Source organism: Lynx canadensis, chromosome X, assembly GCF_007474595.2.
Source record: "Lynx canadensis isolate LIC74 chromosome X, mLynCan4.pri.v2, whole genome shotgun sequence".
NCBI classification, from domain to species: Eukaryota; Metazoa; Chordata; class Mammalia; order Carnivora; family Felidae; genus Lynx; species Lynx canadensis.
In genome coordinates this window covers 12,720,150-12,744,932 of record NC_044321.2, presented here as the reverse complement: position 1 = coordinate 12,744,932, position 24,783 = coordinate 12,720,150, and the positions used below count along the sequence as shown (strand labels likewise).

General features: G+C 43.9%; 1 protein-coding gene across 1 annotated transcript in view; it reads right to left on the bottom strand.

The window, feature by feature from the left end:
• Positions 1 to 23,698, bottom strand: part of SYAP1 (synapse associated protein 1) — a 30,327-nt gene extending 6,629 nt beyond the window's left edge. The window contains exons 1-5 of the mRNA XM_030305232.2: positions 23,320 to 23,698; positions 14,085 to 14,203; positions 13,242 to 13,308; positions 9,869 to 9,942; positions 5,495 to 5,634 (exon numbers count right to left, since the gene is read on the bottom strand). Of these exons, the coding sequence (XP_030161092.1) occupies positions 5,495 to 5,634; positions 9,869 to 9,942; positions 13,242 to 13,308; positions 14,085 to 14,203; positions 23,320 to 23,512 (593 nt within the window). The 5' untranslated portion in view covers positions 23,513 to 23,698. The remainder of the gene's footprint in view (positions 1 to 5,494; positions 5,635 to 9,868; positions 9,943 to 13,241; positions 13,309 to 14,084; positions 14,204 to 23,319) is intronic.
• Positions 23,699 to 24,783: the final 1,085 nt, after the last annotated feature.

Genomic DNA, 24,783 nt, shown 5'->3' with positions numbered 1-24,783 from the left:
GTAGAGATACAAATGAGTATATATGTATATACATGAGCACACAAATATTCCCCAGCTCTGTCCACTGAGTGAACCAAGGAGTAGTGACACCTCAATAGAAATGAGCATGCCTAAGTGCTCAGATCTTGGTGTCTATATACCATTTTCCACTAAAATGAATCAGAGTTTTTTGGGTAAATAGCCAATTCCAGGGTTACAGCAGGGAAAGAACAAGATGAGCCTAAACTACTTCATACCAGAAAGTAAGAAAGCACTCAAAAAATGAGGATGAGTCAAAAAGACACAGAAACCAACTTGAATGGGCTCCCACTGGCCAAGTTGGTGATAATTTGAGCATCAAAATAAATAATGATAGCAACAGATTATATCCATTGCATAAAACAGGACCATGAGTCTATACAGATACAAATAAATACATGAATACATTCAAAGTCTGATGAGGAATGCAGTATTTTTAAAGAGTTTCAAAATACCTCCCCAGAAAATACTTACTGATTTCAAAGAGGAGAGAAATAACTTTATAGTCAAGAAGTCTGGCAGAAGCCACCTTCATCTAGTGACCAAAGTGTAGACAGTAATGGGACAAAATGGCAGAGTGCACCACTTGATAGGATGCAACAGATTGAAGGAGACCAATGAGACATGAAAACTAAATGCAACAATTGAGCCTGTACTAGATCCTTTTGCTAGTACAGAGGACACTGGGACAAATGGTAAAACTTGAGTGCGGTTGGGTGCCTGGCTGGCTCAGTCGGTAGAGCATGTGACTCTTGATCTCGGGGCTGTGAGTCCGAGCCCCATGCTGGGTGTGGAAATTACTTAAAAAAAAAAAAAAAAGAAAGAAAAGAAAAAGGTAGATGGTGCCTGGGTGGCTCAGTTGGTTAAGCACCCGAATCTTGATTTTGGCTCAGGTTGCTGTCTCACGGTTGTGGGATGGAGCCCCGCGTTGGGCTGTGCACTAGGCATGGAGCCTGCTTGGGATTCTCTCTCTCCCTCTCCCCCTTCCCTGCTCACTCTTTCTCTCAAAAAATACCCCCCAAAACAAAAAAAAACCAACCCCATGAAACTTGAAAGGGGTCTGAGAATCAGAAGGTAATAATGCATAAGTGACCATTTCCTGATTCAGGTGGTTACAAGGTGTTTATGCAGGAGAAGCCTTATTCGTAGGAAATAGACATTAAAGCATTCAGGAGTGATGGAGCATTAGGTCTCAAGTGAGTGAGAAAAAAGTTTTCATGTTATACATCCAATCTTTCTATATAAAGGTGTGATTGTTTAAATAAAATAATAATAAACATTGATGAGTATGCTTACCTCAGAGCAATTAAAGATCTCGAGGGTGGAAGGCAGAGCAAAACTCAACAAAAAACATAAAATGCACTCCCCTCCCCACCAGGTCACTGAACCAGCGATGGCTTTGGTGACCCGCGGAGTTGTGCAGGGGCACACGTACTGGAGGAGTCACGCATTTTGTGTTCCCAGAACATGTTGCTACAAGTCATAAAAGGGTGGGAGAATGTGTCTCTGTCTCCCGGTTTACTAGAAGGGATGGATGCAGGGTCTTAGAATGGGGAGAAACCTGAGGAAGAAAGTATAACTGAAAAAGATTTTGAAGGAGAAGAGTATCAATGAGAACTAAGAAAATTCTGAGACCCAGGCTTACGGATGAGGACAGGACCTGCCTTAGGGTTGCCACATCTGTGACTGGTGAAGCTGGGCCAGGAGACGAGCTTTTTCAGTGACTGAGGCAAAATACAAGATTAGCGACACAAGCTGGGCTAGATAAGAAGCTGATGTGCTGCTAGACGCAGCCCATCTTTTCTTTCATTAATTCCACCAATGTTCACCGAGTGCCACAGGCATCAGACCCCGTGCCAGGTGATTCAGGGACGAATAAGCCAGATTATCTGCCAACACAGATGGTCACAGGAATAATGACCTCTTACTTAAGTTCCTACTCGATGCCAAGTTAGCATGTCCCAACCTCGTGTGGTCTCACAACTCTCTTTTTCTTAGAACATCTCCTGGAACTAGTTTGGCAGGAGGGAGACCCAGCTTAACAGCAGTTGGCGAGGGGTTACAGTCAAGCACAAGTTTACCTGAGCAAACAACAGTATGCTGCAGCCGTGAGAATGGCTAACAGAACATTAGGTGGCATTACAGAGCGACCCAAGGTACACTCTAGTGTGCTCTACTGCAGGCAGACAGCACTTTACATTCCTTTCGGAGGACTCACTTTTGGACCGGTAAGCACCTGGATGTTGAGGGGATACAGAGATGAAGACACCTGGGGAACAAAGAAAACAACTGGGGCTCTTTACCCAGTTAAGTTAAAAAATCTTCAACTGTTAACATCACGTTGAGACAGAAGGGAGCTTAGCTACCCAGGAGGTAGTGAGCTCCCTAAATATTTTCAAGGTCACTCTTAATTCTGACCTCTATGAAAAGTCCAAAATGAAACAGGTATGCCAGCAATCTACAACAGATTACGGGCAATCTTCGTTCTCTCAATAAAGCTAAGCATCTGGACTGTTTTCTTTCCCAGACCTTCTCCCTCTTGATGGACGAGGAAGTGGTCACGGAGGCACACTATAGAAACACTCCGTGACCCTCTGGAGAGTCACAATGCAGATGACATATAAAGGTTCTGAGAAGCTCTGTGATAAAGAAAACCACGGGAGTTAGCAACTCCCAAATGTCTACTATCTGATCACTTAGGCTTTCATGAACTATTTTCAGGCACTAGTATGCTGTGAATACCCTCTGGGAAACAATGAGCATAGGTCACAGTCCAAGGCCGGAAAGGACTTGTGATTTCTCTGCTTTGTCAGAGTAAAGACCTCAGAGGGCGTCTGTGATGCAAGAGCAGGGCCCGTCTCATGCCAGCCCTGCTGTCACAGGGAAGCGTTAACACACTAGGAGGCATTTTGAAATACAGAGCAAGTTTGTTTTGATTTGTTTTCTAAATTGTTCCCCGGTTAGTGATGGCTTCTGCTTAGAAAAATTGTCTCAAAGGACCAAAGCAGGAGTCCTAGATTTGTGTGTGAGGGCTCATGTGTTTTATTATGGAAATTTCAACAAAAAAAAAAGTGGAGAGACTAGGACAAAGAAGGCCCCTGTACCTGTGACCTAACCAGCAATCACCAGCATTTTGCCAATCACACTTCATGTCTGTCCCTCTCTTTTCCACGCATGCCCTTCTCTGGGTATGGGTTGGAATATTTTAAGGCAATGCCAGATATCACATCCTTCCATCCACAAATATTTCAGTAAGCATTTCTAACGGGTAAAGACTTATAAAAAATGATAACCCTAAGTTCTAAATGATCCCTAACAGAATTAGCAATAGGAAACTGGAATTATATTACTCAATAGACCATTTAACTAGCTAGCAACAAACCAGAAATACTACTTGCCAAATACCAATTCTCCCAATCTTTTCAAGACTCTAAAATTACTGTTAGCAGTAAGAAGGCATCCAGAATTGTCACTAACCAACGCTGTGGACACCTAGCCACATGCCTGCCATGCGTAACCCTGGGCCACATGCCCCACTGCCTCGGGGTCTCGGGACCGTCCTGAGAGCATTGGCAGAGAGCCCGCTGTGTGACCCAAGGTGATTTGAATGGTCTTCAAGTTGATGGAGCCTTCAGGTACAAAGCCCACCCAAACCCCAGAGCTTTGCTACTCTTCTCTCAGAAAGAGGCAGTTATTCAGAATAGGTACAACCTCAAATTCCAAGATGAAAGAGCTTCTATCAGATATATACACATGAACTGTTCAAAAGCCAACTCTCAGGGCTTTGTGAGCATAATAGTGAAAAAAAGATCAGTTGGTAATTTTTTTATATATTCTTCACTAAAAATAGCTACTTTATCTATCCACCTATCTACCTATTTATTTTTAAGTCATCTCTACACCCAACATGGGGCTTGAACTCACAACCCAGAGATTAAGAGTCATGCCAGCCAGGTGCCCCCAAAATAGCTATTCTGGACACAGTCTAAGGATTAGATTTGTAATGAGATTTGAGCCATTCTAAAATAATAGAAAAGGAATTAAGTAAATCAAACCCCCCAGGACAGAGAGAACTGGCGAGGAAAGCACAGTGGAAGGGGAAAGGCTGATGGGCCAGCAGCAATCTACTCTGTAGACCGGAGAAAGCTGTGGTAAGCCGCCTGCAGGAAGGGCGGCTGGCGAGAACGGGCCGGTTCACCCGGGGTGCGCTCGGACAGAGCCAGGGACGGGAGGCACAGGCGTCTCTGAAGGCCGGGTGCAGGTCGGGCTCGAGACAGGAGGCATGGTGGTGAGAGGCCCCAGAGGAGCAGCGAGCTGGCTGACTCCCGCACCGCCCCTTCCAGCTGGGGACTGTGCTTCCATGCGACAGAGAGCCACGGTTCACTGTGAGCTGAGCCACTCCACACTCAGGCAGCTGGCGTGGCTGAGACTGGTCAGGCAGGAGGTGGAGTCCTCTCAGGGAAGCCACCCTGCCCGAAAGGCCTGTGGGAACACACAGCTCTAAGTGCCCTTTCCGCAGGGTGCCTTCAGATACGAAGAAGGACGGATAAGGAAAGCCTGCAACATGAATCACAGAGCCCAAAACAAACACAAAAATTCAAGAAAAGCACCGAGACAAAAGGGTATTTCAAGAAAACTAGGTTCTCAGAGACCAGGAAGATACTGCACCCATCCAAAAAGAATAGAGTGCTATAATAATGGAAAGCTCACGGAGTAAGAAAGACCATGGACTAAAAATGCAATAGATTCAAAACAAGGAATTGGAATTAAAAAAGGTGAGCAAGAGCCCATGATGGCAGAAGGGAAGGGAGGAGACCCACCCACCGTGGGGGCCTCTGCTGATCCCGGTCAGGGCTGTGTCCCTGAAGACATTATGCTTGCACGGGAGCTGAAGGACAAGCAATACTTTCGGAGGAGAACAAGGCCTGCGGGCAGAGGAAGACTTCAGGTGGGAAGGAGAACAAGAACACTGTTGCTAGAGAGCAGAGCCAGAGTGTAAAAAGGTGGTGGGCCAGGTCCTAATGAGCCCTTAATTTTATTTGGAAGACACGGCACGTTGGTTGTTTCTATCGGAAACTGTGTTCTAGCTTCTAACTGGGGATAAAACAGCGCATCTTATCTCCACCCCAAATTTCCTGTTAGGCCCACTCTCAGTTTCGATTCTATGGGTGGGTGGGTGGGTGGGTGGGTGTGTGTGTGTGTGTGTGTGTGTGTGTGTGTGAGAGAGAGAGAGAGAGAGAGGAGAGAGAGAGAGAGAGAGAGAGAAGAGAAGAAAAAAAGAAAGAGAGAGCGAGCGCATGCACACCAGCTGAAGGGCCACAGAGCCTATTTTCATGAAGACGGAACAGGAAACTGCTCTGGCCCCCACTCCAGGATTCTGCCCCGACACTCTGCATATGACCAAGGCCACTAGAAAATGCCAATATGTGCTGTGTGAGCAGCGTAGCTCTGGCTCAGGAACACACTGCTTACTTACAGTTTAGGAACAAGGGCAAATCTCATCCTACTCAGCAGCTCGTCCTCTTGGAGCATGATCAGGGCAACAGGGTACATCTGATCAAAGTCAAAATTAAACTGCACTCCAGCTGGAGGGTCACGAAGGAAATTCCTCTTGTCCTTTGATGAAAAGGGGAAAAACATGGGGAAAAATGTAGACAGCAATTAATATGTAACAGTGCATCACCATTTTGACAAATATTCAATTCTCCTAAAGATTTCAGCCACAAAATCCACTGAAGTATCATTAACCTGTCTGCTTGAGAGTGGAGAATGACCAATCCTGTCATGTATTTATCATTTATTTTTATTTTTATTTTTTAAAGTTTATTTGAGAGAGCAAGTGCACACACAGGTGCACATGTGCGCACGAGAGGGGGGAGGGGTAGAGAGAGGAGAGAGAATCCCAAGCAGGCTCTGCCCTGTCAGCATGGAGCCCCTGAGATCACGACCTGAGCTGAAACCGGGAGTGGGACACTTAGCTGAGCCACCCAGGTGTCCCCTGTCATGTATCTTTTTAACAGTCTCCACTGAAGAGAGCCTTGTGGGAGGCCAGGAAGTTCAATCATGCAGTTAGTTGAAATTACAGAGTTTCAAATCATATGAATGTACATTTGTTCCAGCGAGTATCTTTATGTGAAAACTACTGTAAAATAATCTTAGAAAATTGGCTGCTTAAATAATCTTAGAAACTGGCTACTATAAGCATCAGTTTCATCATATCTTGCCCGTGTTAGATTTTAACCATATTTTTGGTTTTTGAGATGCCTATATCAATAAAGAACAAATCTGAACCTAAATAGGGTTTAGTTATTTTACCTTCTCATGTAAAATTTTCAAAGTCTAAAAATTGCCCTATCACGTTTCACCTGGATTTCGACAGCAGCCGCTTAAGGGGCAAGTATCTCCAGTCCCATTTCTCCCACCCAGAGCAAGCAACTTTCTACCCTGTCGCAAGGAAAACGTGTGTTTTACTGGTCACTAAAACCCTTAAATGACTCGTTTGTCGCCTTTGAGATGAAACCTAAACTTACCAGAATGGTACAGAAAGGTCTTCATGATCTGGCTCCATATCCACACCTCCACCTGCACCATGCAGTCCAGTCATATCCGAATGCTTACAAAACCCCCTACCTGAATGTCAAGCCCTGCCCCACATCCCCCAAACATCCTCACACCCTCCTCCCAAGACTCATGACTCCACTCCAACGTCATCACTTCTGGGAAGCTGCCCTGAGATCATCCTCTTCCCTCTCCAAAATCAGGGACATGCCGCTTTCCTTGGTGCTTCGTTGCGTGTCCCGCACGACAGGGTTCAGCATGGGAGCGATGCTATGTGTGACTCCACTAGCAGATGTCCAGTAAGCCTTCGGGCTCTGGAGGGCAGGTCTCAGCCACCTCCAGGCCCAGGACTAGGCTGGCCCAGGGGAGGTTCTAAACACAATTTTCTGAATTGCATTCTCACAACTACCTAATGACAGCTGTACTATCAATTTCTTTTTTATGCATGATGCCCTGAGGGGTGCCCCAGCATGAGAAACTTACAGGTCTACTCTGCTATAGGCTCTGAATTGTCCCAACTAGTGCTTGGCAAGTAGGAGAATGTAGCAACTCTGATGGAGAGATTGCTAATCATCTCCCAGTATCCCTTCCTCCCTCCCTTCCAGGATCACAACTCTTGAGTTCCAGCTGGGCATGTGGCCACCCAGCCAGAGACTGGATTTCCCAGGCTCCCCAGCATTAGGAGTGGCCATGTGTCTAAGTTGCCAAAGGGATGTAGGCCTGAGGGATAGATGCAATTTCTGAGTCTCATCTTCCAAATGGTCCGGTGTACCCACCATCCTCTTTCCCAGTTCCCACAGGCTGGAACACAGGCACGGTCATGAGAGCTGACTTCACCGCAGAGAAGGCAGACAACAGTCTAGGGGCTGGCATAGGATAAGATTAAGACAGGAAATACTTGGGTCTACAGATGAGTTCATGGGCAAAGCACACCTACGTGGACCATCTACCTCTAGACTCTTACATGAGGGGGGAAGAGGGAGGGAAAGTCACAGCTTGTTTAACCTACTGTATTTTTTTATTTCTTCACTATAGCAATTTAGTCTATCTCTTAAAACATTCAGAAGCCACCATAAAGAATGTACTGAAGATGGTTCAAAGCCTCTGGGTCATGCTGGTATCTTGAGTGCTCTCTTGCAGGCATGTCTGTGTGCAATGTTCACTGCATCATCCATTCAGCAGATGCCCATTGAGGACCTGCTGTGCCCCAGGCACCGTGCCACCTGCTCAGCAGGGCACAGCACAAATGGAGTCCCTCCCTGCCTGCACAGCGTTTCCATTCCACTTGTGGGGTGGGGGAGTGGGAAGAGACAGACAAGGGTTTAGACTGCTAAGGCTATGAGATGGGGTGACTAGTAGAGGGCTGAAAGGGTGGCGAGGGAGGTGACCTTTGAGATGAGATCTTGTGGAATGGTGTAGGGTGGGCTTCTAGGAAGAGTGGACAGCAAGCACCAGGCACCGAAGCAGGACAAAGCTTGGCTCACTTGTGTTCCAGAAAAAAACAGTGGCTGGAACACTGGGACGCAGGGCAGTGGGGCACGAGGGAGGTGAGGGATGCAAAGCCAAGGGCCTTCGAACCCAGTGGAAGGGGTTTAGATCCTAGCCCACGCGAGGCGAGATGCCATTAGAAGGCTCTATGTGGGAGAGTGACACGAAGGGATTTACATCATAAATGGGACCCCTGTGGCTGCTGTGAGCTTGTAGGGAAAGGGGTAAGGATAGGACAGTGGTTGGGACGCTGAAGGCAGGAGATGATGGCATTGGGACCGCTGTGGTGGCAGCAGCAGTGGAGAAGTGGTATAGAGGTATATCAGGAACATAGCGTTGTCACGTTGCAGCAGGCCCAGGCGGGGTGGGGGTGGGGTGTGACTGAAGGAAGACTCTTGGGTTAGTGACTAGAACAAACTGGTGGATGACTGGAGTCTTATTTTGAGATGGAGAAGATGAGGACAGGAACAGGTCTGGGGGACAGAGGAGCTATGAGGACTTACTTGACTGTGAGTATCTGATGTCTGCCCTCAAATGACAGTCTCACTGTCCCAATTCTCTTCTGGAGATAAGCATTATGTGATGTCAGCATCAAGTTTGGCCATAACACAGTAAACAAAACACATGGTGTTCATACTGAACTTGTAATGGATGCTCAGGCCTTTAAAGGGCTTACTAATGGAGGGGCATCTGGGTGGCTCGGTAGGTTAAGCATCTGACTCTTGGTTTCTGCTTAGGTCATGATCTCACAGTTCACGGGATCAAGCCCCATGTGAGGCTGTGTGCTGACAGCTCAGAGCCTGGAGCCTGCTTCACATTCTGTGTCTCCCCCTCTCTCTGCCCCTCCCCTGCTTGCACTTGCTCTCTCTCTCTCTCAAATAAACAAACTTAAAAAAGAATCTTTTAAGGGGTTTACTAATGAAAAAGAAAAAATCTTAAAATGCCCTGGGGGAGGACAATGGAAGCAAAGTAAAGCCCAGCTCTATGTCTGTTTTCTAGACTGAAGTTCCATTTATGACTTTGGTTAAAAAAAAAAAAAAAAAGAGTAGATTAAAAACAAAGCTTGAAAACCACTGATACAGTCAAAGCCCTATTTGCTGAGTCCCCTGCCAGGCAGGCTGCTAGGTGCTGAGGACAGAGATTAAAGCCAGTCTCTCCACCCACTAAGAATCCACAGCCCAGTGGAGACAAATGTAAGGAGTGAGTGTCACATTTGGGAGTCACAGTCATCACGCCTGCACGACGGCAATAAAAGGCCCTACCTACCTCATAAACGTACAGTGAGGTTTAAAGGAGATAATGGGTAAGAAAGTTCTTTCTGAAAGTGTCAGGTACTGTACAACTGTTAACTGGTATCACTATGTTCCCTCTGAAATCCCAAGAGAAATCTTTGTAGGCCAGCAAAGAAAAGTTTATTTCTTTCAATTTCATTTTAAAATACATATGATAGTTAAAGAGAAAACTTAGAATACAATCTTTTCACTCAGATGAACTAGAATGATATCTAGAAACTTTGTATGATAGCATATCTCAAAAGATTATCTTAATAACATAAAAGAATCCTTTTAAGGCTGAAATAATTATTTTGTGTAACAGATCATACTTTTCTGTTAAGAAAAAAGAACTTAAGGAGAAGTTAAAACTTGGCGGGAGGGGGAACTTAGGGGGAAAAACCAGCGAAAGTTGATGTGTACAGTTCTAGTATCTCAAAACATTTTAAATACTATATAGAAGAAAAACATTCTATGGATAAAGTCATGATAGGAAGAAAGTATGTCTATACAGGGAATCACGAGGTACTTACAGCAGATAAGGCCAAGATTTGCTGTTGAATTGTTTCTTCATCATTACTGTCAACCCATGGGGGCACTGCTGCTTCTAAAGGTTTTAATAATAAAGAAAAAAAGAGAAAAACATGTTACAAAGGTTACACTGCAATCGTGGTTTGAAAGAATAAATTGCCACATAATGATTGATTATGTGGCAATTTATTAATGAGCTCCAAATATGAACATTCATCATAATTCCTAGACTTAAGATATGAATCTAAAGCATGTACGCATTTGGTAAAAAATTACTTGAATTATATGGTGGAGAAATTGGACAACACCTTGACCAAGTGACCCAAATGATCATCACCAATGAAAAAGAGATGGTCATCGTAGGCCTCCAGATGGGCTATCCTGAGAAGGACACAACATCATCTATGTAGTATTCTGACCAAGAATGCATAATCTGAATCTAATCATGAGGAAATATCAGCCAAAGCCCAACTAGGAAAGGTCTATTTTAAAAAAAAAAAAAAGGAGGCCAAGGGGGCGGGGGCAGAATATCCTTTGAAAACATTAATGTCCTAAAAGACAAAGGTCCTGGATTGGTGCAGATTAAAAGAGGCTAAGACACATGAGGAAAGCTATGCTGCATGCTGTATTGAGGGGGAAAACATACAAAGGACATTACTGGGTCAATTGACAAAATTAGAATATGCACATCGTATCAGTGTTCTTTTCCTAAAGCTGGTAACTGTCTGGTCAGTGATTATGTAAGAGAATACCCCTAATTCTTAGGAAACACACATTGAGTGGAACAGAAAAGACACACACAGAGGGAGAAAGGGTGTAAAGGACAAGGCAGTTGGACTAAAACCAACAATCTAGGGAGAGGGGGTATGGGTGTTCTCAGTACTCCCTTTATACTTGCAACTGCTCTGTAAATTGAAATTATTTCCAAATAAAAAGTTCTTTTGAAAAAGTCACTGTACTTGATTCATGACAAAAGGTGATAAGCAGTTAGGAACTGAGAAGAGGGTTGTCAGGAGTGAAAGCAAATAAAGAAACGGGCAAATCGGGAAGTAAACAACAGGGCTGGGATCTACAACAGACATGTTGTCTTTGGGGCTCACAAGAAGAAGGGGATTACAACTCATCAGGCTTATACTGTTGGGTGACAAATGCAGCCACTGAGAGGTGAGTCCCAGGGGTTTTCTGCGGAGACCTGGGAGGTGATCTTGGTCTAGGAGGAGTTCAGTGCTGGGTGTGTGTAGGGGGTGTTCAGAGGGAGCAGCAAGTAGGAAATAGTGGAGACAAAGCCAGTGAGCATCCGAACTGGGGCTACCATCTGAGCTGGGGCTGTGGAGGTGGGAGGTCAGCACAAAAGATACATGTAGGGGTTCCTAGTATTTTCAACAAAACACCCCTGCCCTTTTGTGTCATGTGGCAAAAGTCCAATGGAAGAGACATCCTATTGTGTACCAACTGATAGAAAAGTTATGTGCATGTGTGGATAGACATATGGACAGACACCTGGCTCATTCTTAGGCTCATCTTAAACAAGCAAATGGTGGCAATTATAATCCAAATTCTGTTAAATATAAGATAAAATAAGCATATTTTCATACTTTAAAAAATTGGGGTAAAGCCCCTTGAAAACACTATTTGCTTTAATATTCTGGCGTCCAATTTAAGTCTATTCACCTTGGGTGGCCTCTCCTGGTACTACTTAACCCTCAGATGAGGTCCTCTCAAGGCTCAAACTACCAGTATGGATGAGACACTCCCTGCCTCCCTGTTCCTCTGAAACTGCTCTTTTTAGGGTGACCAGTAACCTCCTGGTTGTCCAACCCACGGACAGTTCTTAGTTCTTTTCTCTCTAGGCCCAGTTTCCTTCTTTGTGAAATGGAGATAAGAGTAAGTACTTCTGAGTTTCTGTGACCGTTAAATGAACAAATGCACAAGGAACACTCACATGGTGCCTTTCCTCATGGTCCTTGTAAATGGACTTCTTAGCTGACCTAACTCTCCTTGAAATTCTCCCCTCTCTGGGCTTCTATTGCTTCTCTCTCCTAGCTGTTGTCTCTTGGTAAGTAAATGGGCACTGGTTTTGATGGCAGATTTGTTTCATCACTTACCAGCTGAGCAACCTGCAGCGAATTAACCTTGTTGATCCTACCTTTTAGTAAAGAAGATGTTGCAGGTAAACATCAGGCACTCAGGAACTGTCAATTTCTCCCATTCCTTCCTTCCTGTCAACACTGTTAGATCTCTTCTCAGCTCTCTTCATGCTCGACACACTTCTCACTGAGCTCACCTACTCTCATGGTTTTTACACAAATTGACTTCTAATCTGTATCAGTAGATGGAATTCTTCATGCATGCTTCACACAGGAATCAACTGCTCCTGTTGGACCCCGTTCAGTTAATTTAGAGCAGTGCCGACCAACAGAACTTTCTGCACTGATGGAAATGTTCTAGGTTTGCACTGTCCAATATGGAAGCCACTAGCCCCTTGTGGCTATTGGGCCTTTGAAATATGACTTGTGCAACCAAGGAATGGAATTTTCCCGCATTCCCTTCCCTGCCTTTGTACATGTTCCTCTCACCTGGGGTCTAATGGGTGTCTCAAAACTGAAAGTGCCTCTGAGCCTTTCCCCTGCTCAAAGTTCCTGTCTCAGAGGCTCTGACCAGCTCCTACCCCAAGTCTCCAAGCCAGGATCACTTTCTCTGCTATCCTAAGGTAGGCTAATTTATAGAGATTTTTTGTCCCCAAAGCTGCTTTCCACTTTGAGTTGCCTGACCCGCCATAGGACTAACTAGCTCTTTTTGAATTTGTGGCACTGCTCAAACTGATGGAATTGTTTTACCCTTTTGCCAAATTCAAAGACAAGAGGCCGGTTTTGTGTTTGAGTACATCCAAACAGTAAAAGTAGACATTTTGAGATCCTGTAACTGCAAACATTTAAACAAGCATTTGTCAGTAATGAAATGCACTAACTTCCTCAAACACTCCATGACTTTTCATGGCCCTCCGTCACTCCTCTAGAAAGCTCTTTCGTTTTTATCTCCTGAAGAGAATGGGAAGGGAGCCAACTTCTGCTAAGTGCCAATTACGTGTATATCACACAGTGTGTTGGCCATGTTATAAAATGAGAAATGAATGCTCACTCTGTCACAGCCAGCTCCCCAGAGGGGCTGTCACCAGTTCCGTGGGAACAATTTCCTCCCTTCCTTTAAACCCCAAAGGTTTATGAGCTTGACTTCCCCACTAGTCTTTGTGCTACCTGAAGGATGGGGGCTATTACACATTTTTGTATTCTCAGCGCCTCAGTGTGGTGTCTGGCACATTAATAGGTGCTCAATAAAATTTGGTAGGTGAGTCATGTATAAAAACCGATATCATACCTGACTTTTTGGTATGCTGTTCCTCAACAAATTTTTTCTGTTCCTTCTGAAAATCTCCTATAATGGTCTGTTAAAAAATATATAAAGAGTCAAATTACTTCGAGAAGCTTATTACATGTAAGATTTGTGAAGTCATTTGAGACATTTTATTAATTTTATTCAAATAAAAAGGTTAAAAAAGTGATACTCCACCCTTTCTCCACCAAAAGGGAAAATCAATCAATAGTTTTGAATTTTAAGTATACAACCTTTTTTATGATGGATTATCTTTTCAAATGCAAAGATAAAATGAGTTAAAAATTGAATTTTTGTTTTATCCCAAAAAACAATAAAAGCCAGGTCAAATCTCATTCTAACATGTAGTACACACAGCAAAGCAGCTAAATAACAAGCTATCTGAAGTTTAATTGATGACCTCCTTAGTTCAAATAATTACCAACATAAATGAAATTCCCCAGGCCTACACCCTACCACTGCAGGAAATGAACAAACTCATTCGTTAGAGTCTGAAAATGTAATTCCTAATGGGACTTTAAAAACTTAACTGAATGATGCAAAGGCATAAATATTTGGAAACAGTTACAGTTTAAAATTAAACTCACAATATAAAAAGTTCAGTATTATGCAAAAGTATCAGTGTATTTCAGAATATATTAAAATTAAAACCAAGGTTATTTAAATCATTGCTACTTCTTATACAAAAAGAAGAAAAAAAACCCCAAGAGTCTCAACAATTAATATTTTTATCGGAATATGATATCCTACTTGGATTAATGACGTTCATAAAAAGAAGGGATAATTATATTTAGCTGCTAATCAATTTGAAAAGATGTTGAAATGTACCTTATCAATGATGTCATCTATCTTTCCTTCTTCTACTGATTTCTTTATTGTTTGTGCTGTTTCAGCAACTGATTCAGTTATCTTTTTTGTAGCAGCAGTTGCAAAGCTAAATAGATAGTCTGTAAAGAATAAAAGACAGTCTATGCTCCATTCAAGTACAATGGTTATTATATTTGTGATTTTTCCCTTAAAGAGCTCTCATGCGAATCTGCAACCATAGGGCATGTTTCTTGTTAACTAGGACGTGAAACGAGAAACACTGACAGTACCCCACCTTCTGGGTGGACCCGCCGGCCATCCACACCCGGCCTTTAATTCATCTCTTGCAAAGAGCGTTAAGCATACGCCTCCCTTCTCCCCCAGTAGTCTCTTGTTCTAACTTATCTCAGCAAGTAATCTCCCTTCCAACTTCACAAATAAGATCAAGGCTCCTTTTCACTTTCCTTCCTTTCTAGACCTTAAATATCCTATTTTATTTTCTCCTTCCCTCTTGTTCAAAGAAAAAATGTCCCTCCTTCCCTACATTAACCCATCTCGTGATAAATCTGGGGGAATTTTTAATAAATAGAAATCTTGGCAAGCCCTAATATAAATATAAGTCCTTCTTAACTAATAATAATGAGCAAATATGTAGAATAAAATTAAAACCGGAACATATAAACTTTCACCTTTCAAAAGCACAAAATTAATGTTTCTAAAGACCTGAAAAGACATTATGTATCAAAGCTCTATTGCAACCGCAACATAAAGGCCTGTATGTAAACAAATATCATTTCGAAGTCCACAATGTATACAACATAGGCTGCGGGAAGCAACCTCAGGCAGGTCCTGAAGCTGGACCCACTGGGGGATGCTCCTGGGCCACTGCCTTCCAATCTCATCTAGTGGGAGATACTCTCTAAGTTAGGGCACTCTTGCCTCTGCTACTTGCACTTGCTGAGGGGCAGGTGGGTTGACTCTTACAACACTCAGGGAGAAAACCCAGATAAGAATGGCAAAGGGAGCTTGGCACACCAGATTAAATCCTCACTGGTGGCTGGTATCACTTCCAGAGAATCAGGTAACTTGTACCACTACCTGGGAGCAGCAGTACTATCTCCCCATCTGAATGACCTTCTCTTCCACTTTCCATAGCCTTTACCATAAAGAGTCTACTTTCTCCCATTGCGTCTGGTGGCATTCACCTGTCCATGATGTCAACACCCCATTGTGACTATAAAACGGGACACTACTTGCCTATGGTCTCCTTCTCACCATTCTTCCCCCTCCTATTCTACATTCACATGATCCCAAGAAATTCTTGAGTATCTCCAAGGAGGTTTCAGATACATTATTCCTAGGTTTGAAACACCTTTATCTTCCCTCTTTTTATCTGGCTTAACTCTGCATATACTGTGCATCTCCACTTACATATCACTTCTCAGGAAATGTTCCCTGGCTCCTTGACTGGAGTAGGAGCTCCTGAGATGTGTTCCCTCAGCACCTGTGTTGCCCAACCAACAATATTCATGACACTCTATTGATTACTTGGTGGATCTGTCTTCCCAGACAGACTCAGGGCCCATCCTAAGTTCCACTGGGGCAGGGACCAAGGCTGTCTGATTCACCACTGTATCCCCAGTGAGTGACCAATAAGTCCTTGTTGAATGGACAAATGGGGGGCAACATAGTAAGTTTTAGGGAAGGGTTTTAGGGAAGTCCCTCATTTCTGTTTGGTTATGATTAGTCTATTCACAATAAATTGGGTAGACAGCCAGATTATTTTGTAATAATATTTTTTGCAGAGAGTCAAAGAAATCTGAAGTTCTAAAAGAGCAGGGTTCCTTTTAAGATTTTCTCTCAGGAAAATGTTAAAAAAATTTTTTTGACGTTTATTTTGGAGAGAGAAATAGACAAAGCGCAAAGCGGGAGGGGCAGAGATAGAGGGAGACCAGAATCTGAAGCAGACTCCAGGCTCTGAGCTGTCAGCACAGAGACCAACACGGGGCTCGAACCTGTGAACCTCAAGATCATGACCCAAACCGAAGTTGGACACTCAACCGACTGAGCCACCTAGGCGGCCCTGAGCCACCTAGGCAGCCCTCAGGAAAATGTTTTTAATTAGAATCATTATTTTTATGGGGTGCCTGGGTGGCTCAGTCTGTTGAGCTTTCGATTCTTGGTTTCGACTTAGGTCATGATCTCATGATTCATGACTTTGAGCCCAACATCCCGGCATCAGGCTCTGCATTGACAGTGCAGAGACTGCTTTGGATTCTCCCTCCCTCTCTCTCTGCCACTCTCCAACACATTCTCTTGCTCTCTCTCTCAAAATAAATAAAACTTAAAAAAAAAAAGAATCATCATTTCTAGTCCAAGGAGTACTGCCATTTAAAAACTGGTATTTTAGGGGCGCCTGGGTGGCTCAGTTGGTGAAGTGTCCGACTTCGGCTCAGGTCATGATCTCATGGTCCGTGAGTTCAAGCCCCACATCGGGCACTGTGCTAACTGCTCAGAGCCTGGAGCCTGCTTTGGATTCTGTGTCTCCCTCTCTCTGACCCTTCCCCAGTCAGGCTCTGTCTCAAAAATAAATCAACACTAAAAAAAAAAAACCAACAAAAAAAAACTGGTATTTTAGGGGCACCTGGGTGGCTCAGTTGGTTGAGTGTTTGACTTCGGCTTGGGTTGTGACCTCGTGGTTCGCGAGTTTTGAGGCCTGCATTGGGCTCGCTGCTGTCAGTGCAGAGCCTGCTTCAGATCCTCTCTCGCCTTCTCTCTGTTCCTCCCCTGCTTGCTCTCTCTTTCCCAAGTAAACATTTAAAATACATAAATAAATAAAATCTGGTATTTTAGCATAAATATCTCAATTCTTAGATTTTAATGAGGTATGGTACACTGAACACAGAGAACACTGGAGAAAGTATAGTTCTCACCCTCAAGGAATGCCCATTTCGAACAAAATAAAAGGCTCAAAGACAAGAGGAGCAAGAATAATCATTAAACAGAAGCACTCAGAGAAGAGAGTAATTAGAGAGTGGTCTGGATTGTGAAGTCAGAGGAAGGAGGGGCATGGGAAAGCATGATAGGAGATTTTCAGGTAAGAAAGCTCATAAAGATGAGAAGTGGCTTATTAGTTTTGCAAATTAACATATCGGCTGACACCAAGTTAAAGAGTTTTAACTACATGGTTAGAAAAAGTTGAGACTAAGATAAGAGTTAACAGGAAGTAATAGGAGTACAATGTCCATTTCGAGAACACAGGCATAAAGAGAAGGTCTCAAATGAAGCAGCAACCAAAGAAAAGGAAGACTAAATAAAATGTGTCCAGTGAGCAAGACTAAGCAACCTTATGAAAGGAGGGGGCAAATTTCAAACACTGAAAGCAGTCATTTTACCTTCATTTTAGACTCATAATCATCCTGGGAAGAATAGGTATAATCTGCCCGGTTTACAGATAGGTAAGCCAAGGCTCACAGAGGATAAATGATTTGCCCATTAAGATAGTGGCAGACTCTGCTGATGGCCTAGCCAATGCCTATTCCCTTCCTCCTTGGCAAAACAACCCCAGTTTTGGTGGGAGCTTATCAAAGCTGGGGGTGGTCTTGGGGACTTCCGACAGAATCAAGGTGGTTTTATTAAGCCTCTGTTAGATTTTCCGTAATTTGCAGCTGACTTTTCTGTAATTTGCAACTGATATCACAATAAAGACAATAGTACAGAAAACTCAAACACAGGCTATCTGCTTCTAACTGGCAAGCTTGTGCCCCAAATCCCACACTGCCTCATGTCAGATGAGCAAGTGACAAGGGCTTGAAGAACTAAATGGAATGATAAAGATAAAGTGGGGGGCGCGGAATGGTTCAATTGGTTAAACGTCCAACTTTGGCTCAGGTCATGATCTCACAATTTGTGAGTTCAAGCCCCACATCAGGCTCTATGCTGATAGCTCAGAGCCTGGAGCCTGCTTCAGATTTTTGTCTTCCTCTCTCTCTGCCCCTCCCCTGCTCACATTCTGTCTCTCCCTCTCAAAAATAAATAAACATTAAAAAAAAAAAAGATAAAGTGGGAAGGTTCTCAAAGGTTAGAAAAAGCATTAAAATTATCAGAAGAAAGAGAAGAAGGTAGAGTTTGCTTGCTGCTAGAACAGGAAAGAAAATGAGCAGATAGTGATTTCTAAGGCAAAGCTTTAGAAAATTAATATTCTTAAGGCGCTGGCTAATTTTTCAAAAATACTTTATTTCATAAAATTTTAGAACCTTCATGTTGGAGGACTTTTGAGGTTACCTAATTGAACCTCTTATCCAGGTAGCCCCACTTCTAGGGATAGGGAGCATGTGACTTCAACGGGTAGCCAATTATTACTGTTATCCCCCTCTAATTAGGAAATCTTTTCATTTGCCTTGTCATTCCTACCTCTCAGACTTAGATCTGTCCTTTTAACTAACATAAAATGACTTTTCTATGAAAAAAAACTTTCAGAATTTTGAGCAATGCCCCTAAGTTTCTTCTTCAAGCCAAAATCCCCAGTTCTGTTTAGTATTGATCATAAGCCATGGGATCCAAGCTCTTGACCATTTGTACTGTCCTCTTCATGGTAAGCCAGAGTTTGTCATCAGCAGTGAATTGGTTATTTTATTTCTGTATCAAAGCAGACGTATATTTTCCTATATACACACTAATTTTTGGAGCCCTTTTAGTCGTACACTAAGCAAGTTAGGCACCTAGAACTTGAAATGCACTTTCCCTATAGAAAAAGAGGATAGCCTAATTAACATAGTTCCACTGCAAATATTAATAGCTTTTTTCTTTTTTTAAAAAAAGTTTATTTACTTTTGAGAGAAACAGAGAGAGAACAGGGGAGGGGTGGAGAAAGAATCCCAAGCAGGCTCTGCGCTGTCAGTGCAGAGCCTAATGTAGGGCTCAAACTCACCAACTGAACCATGACATCATGACCTGAGCCAAAATGGAGTCAGACGCTTAACTGACTGAGCCACCCAGGCACCCCCTACTAATAGTACTTTTCAAAGGAGAAGAGACGATGGCCCTTCCTCCATTTCTGGGCATGGACTGACCTTAGGGATGGTTTTGAAAAAGCCAAAGCTCATTTTTGGCCACTCTCCCACTTGTTTAAACTATGCAAATGACTCATGTATTGAACGTTCTCAGAGGTATGGACTTTTCTTTAAAAAAAAAAAAAAAAAGTACAGGGGCGCCGGGGTGGCTCAGTCGGTTGGGCGTCCGACTTCGGTTCAGGTCATGATCTCATGGTTCGTGAGTTCGGGCCCCACGTCGGGCTCTGTGCTAACAGCTCGGAGCCTAGAGGCTGCTTCTGATTCTATCTCCTTCTCTCTCTGCCCTTCCCCTGCTCTCACTGTATCTCTTTCTCAAAAATAAAATAAAAACATAAAAAAAATTTCTTAAAAAAAAAAAGTACAGATAAACCTTCAATTTGGTCGACTTCAACAAAAACCAAACAACCAGTTTGTACTGAATAGTAAGTTACTTTGAGGCATGAGGCCTTCAGGGAGGTTGGGAGGAGCTTTTCAGTGAGTTCCCTTATCAACTGTCTCCTTCTGAAGCAGGTGATCCTAGGAGGCTGGAGTTTATCAGGAAGGAGGACCAAGGATGGGAAGGTTTGGTTTTAGGTGACGGAATGGAATGTAGGCCTGGGTGTCCACCACTTGTAACTGGTGAGTTGCCTACATTTACAAATAGATCACCATGAACCAGAAGTATTTAGAGTCCAGCCCTGAAGGCAGGCACTCAACAAATGTTTACAGAACAAATGGGGCTCCCAGGAGAGTCCGTGTAGATTTTAAAAGGCTAAAGAAATGAATCTATTCAGTGGTTGTCAGGCTCAGAGGTGTTTAACTTCAGGTTTTTTATTATTTTATTTTATTTTATTTTATTTATTTTTAAAAATATTTTTATTTTATTTTTGAGAGAGAGACAGAGCACAAATGGGGGAGGGACAGAGAGAGAGGGAGACACAGAATCCAAAGCAGGCTCCGGGCTCTGAGCTGTCAGCATGGAGCCTGATGAGGGGCTTGAACCCACGAACCATGAGATCATGACCTGAGCCGAAGTCGGATGCTCAACCGACTGAGCCACCCAGCTGCCCCATAACTTCAGTTTTTTTTTTTTAAAAGTTTATTTATTTGAGAGAGAAAGACAGAAGGAGAGAGTGGGAGAGGGGCAGAGAGAGGGAGAGAAAATCCCAAGCAGACTCTTCGCTTGATCCCATGAACCTGGAGATCATGACCTGAGCTGAAATAGAGAGTCTGACACTTAATGGACTGAGCCACCCAGGTGCCCCTAATTTCAGTTTTTAAAAGATGAGTCTTTTTAAAGACAACATACCTTTTAGGATCAGTACGTAGAAATAAGAAAATATCTGATCATCTCTCTTATCTTTCTGAAGGTTTGTGTGTAAACAAGAACCTTTACATATTTTTAAAGTCACATAAATTTCAGAACCAAAAGAGCTCTCTTATTTGGAAACGACATTTGCAATGTGCGTGTGGGTGGGGAAATTGGGATTCTGTCTTCCTCGTTCTCTGCCCCTCCCCTACTCTTTCCCTCTCAAAATAAAAAAACAAACAAACAAACATGAAATTAAAACATCTCTGAGCCTGACTCCCACTTGGGTAGATTCATGGTAGTACTTCCAGCTAACCTTAGCTTCCCCAAACACCAAGAGTCTGGTGAGGAAAGAAAGAGGTGGGAGCATTAGGCTCCAAAGTAGACATCCATATTGAAAATAAATCTATTTTAGAATATTCAGGACTTTGTTACTAAATACAAACATGAAGTTTCAAGTTGATGATAAAGTCCTCACTGTTTTTAATATAATTTATTGTCAAATTGACTTCCATACAACAGCCAGTGCTCATCCCAACAAGTGCCCTCCTCAATGCCCATCACCCATTTTCCCCTCTCCCCCCCTTTCCCATCATTCCTGTTTGTTCTCTGTATTTCAGAGTCTCTTATGGTTTGCCTCCCTCTCTCCCTGATTGTAACTATTTTTTCCCCTTCCCCTCCCCCACAGTCTTAAGTTTCTCAAGATCCACATATGAGTGAAAACATATGGTATCTGTCTTTCTCTGTATGACTTACTTCACTTAGCATAACACTCTCCAGTTCCATCCACATTGCTACAAAAGGCCAGATTTCATTCCTTCTCATTATCAAGTAATATTCCATTGTGTATATAAACCACATCTTCTTTATCCATTCATCAGTTGATGGACATTTAGGCTCTTTCCATCATTCGGCTGTTGTTGAAAGTGCTGCTATAAACATTGGGGTACATGTGCCCCTATGCATCAGCACTCCTGTATCCTTTGGGTACAAGAGTCAGACGCTTAACCAACTGAACCATCTAGGCGCTCCCAGCATGTGACTCTTGATCTCAGAGTTGAGAGTTCAAGCCCCAAGTTGGGTGTAGAGATTACTTTCAAAAAAAAAAAAAGTGACTTTTAAAAAAATGTTTATTTTTGAGAGAGAACATGCGAGGGAAGAGCAGAGAGAGAGGGAGACAGGATTCAAAGCTAGCTCTGCGCTGCAGCAGAGAACTCAATGTGGGGCTCGAACTCACAAACCATGAGATCATGACCTGAGCCCAAGTCGGAGGCTTAACCAACCGAGCCACCCAGACACCCCAGAAGTGACTTTTGCTAGTTCCCTGAAGATCAACGAAAATGGCTCTCTATGTTGTATGAAATGGAGTAAACACCCATACCCTGCTTTTCCTAACATGGTCCCACTTGTATCCATCTCAACTACCTAACATAGCCTTTCTAGTTCTAGTCCAATTCATCTGACATCTTTTGAAAATGGCAAGCTCGTTTCTCCTCAATTTTCTACACAGGAAACAGTTATTCCCTCTTTAGAGATTTTGTTGTACAGCACTTGGTTTTATTTCTCTTGTGCACTGTTTGGGGGCCTTGAGCTGAGGTTCTGTACTGCCATGATTTTACATTAGATCTATTTTCCCTGCCCCTTCCCCCAAACTTTTTGAATGTTACAGCCTTTCTTTCTTCTTTTAATGTTCATGTATTAATTTATGAGAAAGAAAGAGAGAACAAGAGAGGATAAGCATGAGCCAGGGAAGGGCAGAGAGAGAGAGAGAGAGAGAGAGAGAGAGAGAGAGAGAATCCCAAGTAGGCTCCTTCCTGTCAGCAAAGAGCCTGACTCGGGGCTTGAACTCACAAACTATGAGATCAGGACCTGAGCTGAAATCAAGATGCTTACCCAGGTGGCCGGTTTAGCGCCTTTCTTATTCTAACATGTGTTTCTCCACTTTCAGACTCCACCCTCCCCTATGCTCTTCTTGCCTTTTAGCAGATTCTTTAAAAATGCTTGCTAAATTTACTATCTACCTTTGCCACAGTTCTCTCACTTGTAGTGCCACCTGCTTTAGGACTCACCTTCTCAAGGATGTTTTCTTTGATCATTTAAGCCCGCCAAGGTCTCCAGAATCAGAATTACCAGAGCGATGTGTTTATTTTTCAAGCCTACTACTTTCACTGTCCTCCCTAACTAGACTGTGGTTCGCAAAGGGTACGGCCTTTCAAATGAGACAGACCTGGGTTCAAATTCCACTTCTACCATTTGCCATAGCTTTGAGCCAGTAACTGTAGGCTTGTTCTCCCAACTCACAGAGGTGTTTAACAGATTAAATGAGAAATCGTCCACAAGCCATCCGGTACTGAAACCTGCATCCCAGACAATAATCGACAACTACTTTCCCGCCTTAAAAAATTCCGCTGCACCTAAACCAGCCTGAGGGACGCCTTCGGTAACTCTTCCCGCAATTTATTTCAGACAACACACTCGGCGCTACAGACGCAAAAGGGCACTTTTCCAACCGACTTAAGCTCCCCAACGCCCCCCGTCCTGGGGGTGGGGGGTGTGGAGGTGAAAGCTCAAGAAATGAATAAAAAAGATTCCCTGTCAAACCTAAAGACGTCGAGCCACACCGCTTTGCGGAGGCCCTGGCTCCCAATGTTTACACACCTCGTAAGGCGGTGACCTGTCACCAGGAACTTACCCACAATCTGACTGCTGGATGAAGCTCCAGCCTTGCCCAGATCCTCACCAACCTTTCCCGTCCCAAGAGGACCCACAGACACACCTTCCTCCCATTCCACCCGCTCCACACCCCCCAAGCAGTCGGGCCTGCGCCCCGGGCGTCAAGAGGAGGGAGCGGGCATCCCCCTACACTCTCTGGTCCCGAGGGCTGGAAGAGACTCACTGCCGAGGCCTTTCGCCTGGTGAAGGAGTTCCTGGTCCCCCGCTTGCTGCGGCTCCCCCTCCACCGACTCGGTCACCGCTTCGGAGCAGTTCTGGGGTGGAGCGTCTCCCTCCAGCTGCCTGTCTCCCTCAGATTGCCGGCCACCCGCCGCCGGCTGCTCCAAGCCAAACCAACTGCTCAAACTCCGGAACATCCCGCCCGCGGTGCCGCTACCGCGGTCCGGGTCACCGGAGACCCTAACTAGCACCGCCGGCTAGCGACTCCACAACGCTTGTCTCCTGGGGAGATGGCCAGAAATGCGACCCGCGAGCAGCCTGTCTATCCGTCTCCCAGTCTCTATGGCAGCTCCGCCGCCGGCCGCGCGTGCGTCACTTCCACCAAAGGCCCCGCCCCCGTGGGCTGTTTATTTCAGTAACTTTATGACGTGCGTGGAAAGCGGACAAAGGTTTTTCCCAGCGTAGTCCCGCCCTGTCGTCTCTCCTCCTTCCCCAGCGTTTCTAGGTGACTGACCCTGCCGTGTAAACGGGTCTTTGTCACTCTAAGCAGCTTGGCTGCTGGCTCAGCCTCGCTTTGTCAGGCCACGCTGGGCCGTCCACGCAGAAATGGAGGTCTTTAGCCCCTTTCTGAGTCCGAATCAAAATTGGCCCAGGGCCTCTAGGTCCAACGACCAATTTACAGGGAATACAGCAGACTAAGGAAAGCATTAGAGGACCCCATGGGATGTGGGCAGCAGAATCTAAGCTGTGAGAAACCACAGGACAAACGACCTTGTTTCTTCAAATAAATTGCAACAGAGGGGAAGGGGAACCTATAGGTTAGAAATGAATTTAGAGACATAACCCATGACAACCAGTGGATTTTATTTGGATACTAATTCAAGCAAACATTGGGAGAAAAAGTATGACGTTTATAAGAGTTGGAAATTTGAGCAATGGATAGTTGATGAAAGTAAGGAATCGTCACATTAAAATTTTAATTGTAGAATACACATAAAATGTATCATCCATTTTAAGTGTACAGTTTAGTAGCGTTAAGTGCATTCACATTGTTGTGCAACTATCTCCAGAGCTCTGTGAGTTGCAAAATGCATTAAACAACTCCCCATTCTTTCCTCCCACCAGCCCCTGGCACTCACCAATTTATTTGTCTCTTATGAGTGTGACTACTCCAGGAACTTCATGTAAGTAGAATTATACCGTATTTGTCTTTTTTTGTGACTGCCTTATTTCAGTTAGCAAATGCCCTTGAGGTCATCCATGTTGTGGCATGTGTCAGAATTTTCTTAAAATTCTGCCTTAACAAAAGGCTGTGTTAAAAAAGGCTGAATATTTATTTATTTTGAGAAAGAGAGGGAGAGAGAGAAAAAGAATCCCAAGCAGGCTCTGCGTTGTCAGCATGGAGCCCGATGTGGGGCTCCAACCCATGAACCATAAGATCATGACCTGAGCAGAAATCAAGAGTCAG